Source organism: Pangasianodon hypophthalmus, chromosome 9 (genome assembly GCF_027358585.1).
Source record: "Pangasianodon hypophthalmus isolate fPanHyp1 chromosome 9, fPanHyp1.pri, whole genome shotgun sequence".
NCBI lineage: Eukaryota > Metazoa > Chordata > Actinopteri > Siluriformes > Pangasiidae > Pangasianodon > Pangasianodon hypophthalmus.
Genome location: NC_069718.1, coordinates 19484123 through 19490122, shown reverse-complemented (window position 1 = coordinate 19490122; position 6000 = coordinate 19484123). Strand labels below are relative to the sequence as shown.

General features: G+C 38.2%; 1 protein-coding gene across 1 annotated transcript; it reads right to left on the bottom strand.

The window, feature by feature from the left end:
* Window positions 1–369: 369 nt before the first annotated feature.
* c9h11orf96 (chromosome 9 C11orf96 homolog) lies at window positions 370–1818 on the bottom strand. Its single transcript, XM_026918806.3, has one exon. The coding sequence runs from the start codon at window positions 1455–1457 to the stop codon at window positions 1086–1088; it is 372 nt and encodes a 123-aa protein (XP_026774607.1). The 5' UTR covers window positions 1458–1818; the 3' UTR covers window positions 370–1085.
* Window positions 1819–6000: the final 4182 nt, after the last annotated feature.

Here is a 6000-nt window from a genome sequence, read left to right as displayed (position 1 = left end):
TAATTTTTACTTTATTCAGGATATCATCACTTGTTAAGATACCCTTTTTTGCAGCGTGGCCTGATAAATCATGATAGCTATCTATGAAGGAAAACAGATTCATAATCTATGAATGTGCAGTCTCATTAAACGTGATCCTAAAATGTTTATATTCAGAGTAATAAAAAAATCAGCATTTTTTTTTTAATAAGAACCTTTAAAACCTTTAACATTAAAAACTGTTCATATGTTTCTGGGATAACATTATTATAACCATTTGCATTTCTGTGTTTTGTTTTCATATGCTTTCACCCTTTTGGCTGAACAATGCTTAACTTAGAGTAAGTAAAAATAACAGAGACATACAACATAAGGGCAACATCACAGGTGTACATTATATTTATATATATATATATATTTTATTAAAATAAGTATGAAATAATTTTACAAAGATAGTAAAAGTAAAACAATAGTATAAAGACATAATTTCATTTTTTTTCTTGTGACCTTACAAGCCGACAGTGTCAACAAAACATTTCTAATTTCACTGTTATTAATAAGATAAACATCTGAGTTCATTAGTAGATGTACTACTCTGGCATACTCAAGTCATATGAACAAAGCTCCTATTCCGAGTGTGGTGTCTACAGAGCAGATTCAGTTCTTCCATCAATGACTTGACTGCACGATCATGATAAAGTGGCAAAGATAAACAGTGATAAACCATCTGTCTTGTCCAGTGGAATTGTAACAAGAACATATCAACATTTCAAACCTCACAATGAGTAATAGGCCTCAAGTATAGCGAATATTTCTGGAATATTTAAGGTATTTAAGTAGTTAGAAAATTTGAAACGCTACAAGTAAGAAGCAGAAGCTAGTCAGCTTGCCGTTGCTTGACTGGAGTGACACAAGTATGTGTATAAAATACTGTAACTATGTTATAGCTGCAAAGTAAGCTTCAAGAGGTTATGTGCATGGAGCTTAGCACACTGGAGACCAGTCCAGTAAGTAAGCTTTACAACAGAAGAACAGATCACATGTAGAAGACAGATCTCTCTCTCTCTCTTTCTCTCTCTATCTCTCTTTCTCTCTCTCTCTCTCTCTCATTGGGCTGAGTCTGAGTCACTTGAGTCCAAGCTAGCCTGTGTTGGTGTGCTGGTTCTGCCGCTCTGTGTGGTTCCTGTGTGTTGCAGGGATTGTGTGCTCCTCCTTAGACTCTCCAGTGACTGCAAGAAGGAGCGCCTTGCTCTCTCCTCCTCCAGGGGCGAAGCTCCTTCCTCCTCTACTTCTGCAATCTCTGCAAAGGTCACTGGCTGCGTTTTGAAGCGGGTCTCTCGCGGTCGCTTGGGACGACTGCGGCCCCGAGCTGGGCCCTTGGGTACAGGGAGCTGCTGTGGGAACTCTTCCATAGCAGAAGCCATCAAGTGAGCAGGAAGCATAGGGAAACCCACTGTCTCCACTGGACGTACAGTCATCGCTGGAGATGGGAATTGCTGTGTGTTTATCCTCTGAGGTGCACTAGTTGCTTCTCCTTCTCTCCTCTTTTCACTTTTTAAAGATTCCAGAGCGAATTTTCTCTGTTTTTCCTCTTGCCACTCCAAAAGAGTTTGTGTACTCACAGATTGCAGCAGTCCCAAATCGCAGCACACTTCAAAATGCTTTATGTCCTCATGTGGTGATAATCTTCAGTCCACCAAGCTTCCCTTCTGGCTACACAAAAGCTAGTGCGTCAGAAGTCCTTGGATTCTGCCTTGCTGGGCAGCACAGTGTGTTTTCTTAGATGCTCTGCTGTTAGTGTCTCTGTATCTGGGTTATTTCAACATGAGCAAGAAAACAACCAGCAGAGGCTTTTATAGCTGCTTACTCCCTCCACATCTCCCCACTCCCGGTAAGTCCCTCCCTCGCTCTGTGACCAGTCGTCTTTCCAGTTACCATACCAGGCCCCCTGAATCAGCCCCCTGAAATAAATGCTTGCTACAGGACAGCTGGAGGGGAGGAGAAGGGGAGGACACTGTGCTTACAGTCATGGCCATATACATATCTACAGGCAATTTGTATAAGTTCCATAAACAACACTATGCAAACAGTGCATATGTATATATGTTAGGGTGCTTCTCATTTCTTTTATTTATTCATTCACTTTAAAGCAGGAGAGCCAGTAAGTTTTTGAGTGCTTATAGTTGCAGCAAACGTGATACTTTTGTGACATTAACAAAATATTCTCTGGCAGAAGCAACAGTGTTTTTGTCATTTTCCTTCACTAATTTTCTTTTCTTTTTCCAGATTACTGACATATATACACCAGGTAGGTCATGGACATATTTAAGCACTGATTGTAATTTAAAGGGGAAGCTGGCATGGTAGCATGTATACACAAGATCCTCTCCTAGCATGTCACAGGCTTAATGAGTGTCATCATCATCCACTATCTATCTCTCTCTGAACTGTGTCCAGATCTGTCATTACTATATATAACAGGATCTACTACTACGTTAGTCAGGAGATGAGTGACGTAAGGCGATTATAGCCGCCCCATTTTTGTCATGGATTGTCATGTCTTGTCATGGATGATGTGCCCTAAAAAGCAAAGAGTGTTGAAACCCACACGCATACACCCACCCACCCATCCACAAACACACACACACACACATGTATTCCTGCCAAAGGCCAGGGGCTGAGAGTAAGTTGCTGTTTTACTCTATGCGTGCACTGTTTTATTTTTGGATGGCATTTGTCACTCAGTGTCAATCACTTTCTAATTTCATTCAGAGTCACTCACCTAAGCATTATATTTTTAGTCACTGCATGTCAGTTGAGTGAAATTATTCATGTATTAATCATGTATTAAAAGAATGTATTAAAGTGATAAATGGCTTGTTGTTGTAGCTGGTAAAGATGCATGTAGAATATCTTTCATGTGCAAAGAGCACATTCTCACACTGCTTCCATAATTTCAACAGCAATTTTTAATTCCCCTGTTCTGTCCCTTTTTCAGCTTTTGCGTCACAGATCAACATGAAAAATGACAAACTAAATATCGTAACACAAGAGCCTCAGTTAATGTTCCACTGTGGTTCCAAACATCTTTCCCTAGTATTCAATCAATGCCATTGTCTTGGACACAGCTGACTAAATAATACTTTTAATGACCTTTTCAAGATTTTTCGATGCTTGTGCTTGCTTTTCTAAAACTAATACTAGTGAGGTTGATGTGTGTGTTTTACTTTTCAAAGAATATAGTTGTTTGTTTTTTTTTTTAAACAAATGTTCCCACAACAAGCAGATTTAATTTAGAGCCTGTAAAGTGCTCAGAGGATACAAAGCGTGGGAACATCAACAAGATTGTTGGAAGAGCATCCCAGCTGGTCTCTTCATGAAGCTGCTAAGAAAATGCCAAGAGTGTGCAAAGCTGTCATCAAAGCTACTTTGAAGAAATTAAAATGTAAGATTATAGGTATAAGATATAAAAATGTTTTTGGTCAATTATATACAGTAGGTATTATTTTTCCAAATTGTGGAAAATAGTAAAAACAAGCAAAATTCATCTAGGAATAACTTCATGCAAACATCTGACTCATGCTTTATATTTCCACTCTTGGTACAGATGGGCTATAGTGCATCAGCACTGACTAACAAAGTAGTAGTAGGTTGCAGGATTGTTTTTGTTTATGTTGCACTGGTGCCAAGGTCATATACTTGCCTCGAACCTCCTTCAACATAAACACTCCTGCTGAGTGCTGGAATACTGGAATATTTTCCATATACAATCTGGGTATATAGGAGTAACTGTTCATTTGATTACAAAAAAAAAACGAAGTCATGATCCAATTTTTTTTTTTTTTTTTTTTTACATTTTTTGTCCAGTCTCATGAATACAGCATCAACACAAAATTCTGTGTGAAGACAAATAAATAAATAAATAAATAAATAAAGTCACTGAAAAGCACAGAAGTGTAAAGAAAAGGACAGACAGAATTCAGTTAATTGCTACTGTAACTCTGAAAATGTCAGAAGGACATACTATATATCAGGTTTGCAAAAAATAATAAAAAAAAAATTGTCCTGCACAAAATACATGCTCATAGCGGAGTGTTTGAAAAAAATCTAGGAGTCGCATGCACATTTGTTTTTTAAAGAAAGAGCGGTGTATGATAAATTATTGAGAGGGTAAAAATGACCTCTTAAAAAGTATATTCTCTGTGGAGAACTCAGCAGTGAGAATGATGCTATAAATGTATCCCATTCCCAGAAGTCACATTCCCATACAACCCGTTTTGACATCAACAACATCTCAGATTATTAGAAGTGTTATGTTGCACTCTCATTTACTTGGATATAGTAGTCCTGTATTGTGTAACCAACAACACTTACTTCAGATAAACCTCCATTCACAGAAATAGTAAAAAAGACAGAAACCATGTTGGAAATCTCTTTCGACTTATACAGCAGAAGTAAATCAGGCCCAATCATAGAGTGCTGTCAGAGTGCTGATGAATCACAAGTGATCATTACTGGTCTAAGGACTAGGCAACAAATTATCTTACTAGAGCTGTCTAATTTATTTTAGCTTTATTTATGAAAAAAAAGACCAAATTTGTTACAAATAAAAGAACAGCAGTCCCAGTGTCCTAACCACTCTGTGCAGTTTGTGGAGAACACATGGTAAACTGTTTTGAATTTTGTGAGCAGACTCAAAAGGGAGGAGAATTCCCCACACAGACAGGAGAAGCCTGGTAGTGTTGTGTGTTTGTGTGTTTGTGTGTATGGCGGGGAGGAGGGAGCTACTGGTGGTGCTGGCAGCATAGGCCACACATAGATATTTTGTAAGCCTCAAGTTTCCCATTAACATTGTTTTCCATCCAATTGATTAAGTCCATACAGGCTGATTCAATTTTATCTGGATAATACACTTGATCGTTGAACAGAAGCCCGAAGGCAGACTGGAACACGCGTATATGAAATGGGAAGGGTAAAAACATTATTTGGCAGGGATCACAAAGGGCTTTCTGTTTGGGTAGAGGTGTGTGTGTTCTGATTTCATTCCAGTCAGTGTGGTACTAATGGGCTAATGATGGCGGGGTGGATGGAAACAGAACTGAGTGTGAGTCTGAAGTAAGAACAGAAACCGGAATCAGCCAGCTGAAGTCAGAGGAAAAGTGACTTGCAGGATTCAGCCAAGCACTGACAACACATACTGTACCTACATTCACGTGGCTAATAAAATCTATTTGGGACTACTGCAAGTGAAGCTACCGGCATGATTTGCCAGAAGAATAGGTCTACTCACAAGTGCATGATTTACAGTTGTGTGAAAAAATTTGGAGTTGGAGATATCAGACTTCATTTAGGTAATCATAATAAAACCACACACAAGTTGTGTGGACAGAATTTTTAAAATCCTCTGTTCAATCCAATACAGGACTGAAGAGAGGAATTAAATATCCAAAGGCCATTAATGGATAAAGAATGTGAACCTTTATGAAACCTCCTTTATTGGCAAAAACCGAAAACAAATATTTTATTAGCTGATAATCAGTCTGGTGGACCAGTTAGAAAGTATTTTAGCTCATTCTTCATATACAAACTGTTCTTTTTTGAGCTCGTAAATAGCATGGTTCAAAATGTACCACAGCCGATCAAAACAATTACTGAATTTCTTGAACCACTCAGGTGTTGTTTTAGCCTTGTGTATTAGTTCATAGATTTTAAGTCACACACTTCCTGTCAGCTGACATTCCTGATACAACCTGAAATTCACTGGTCCCCCAATGACTGTGAGAACAATGTCACTATATATCACTCTACCTTGTTTCCCAGGTGGAATAAAGCAATAAGACACAGGATGATATGCATGACAGTGATTTTATCACACCCAAGGGCATTCCCCTTACCCATGATAAAATCACTGTAACGCACAGCCTCGAGTGGCTTATTGCTCTTCTCCACTATTATATGCTGACAAAAAAAATTTAATAAAAAAACAGTGTTTAATAAATAATTTAATATATTATTAATAAT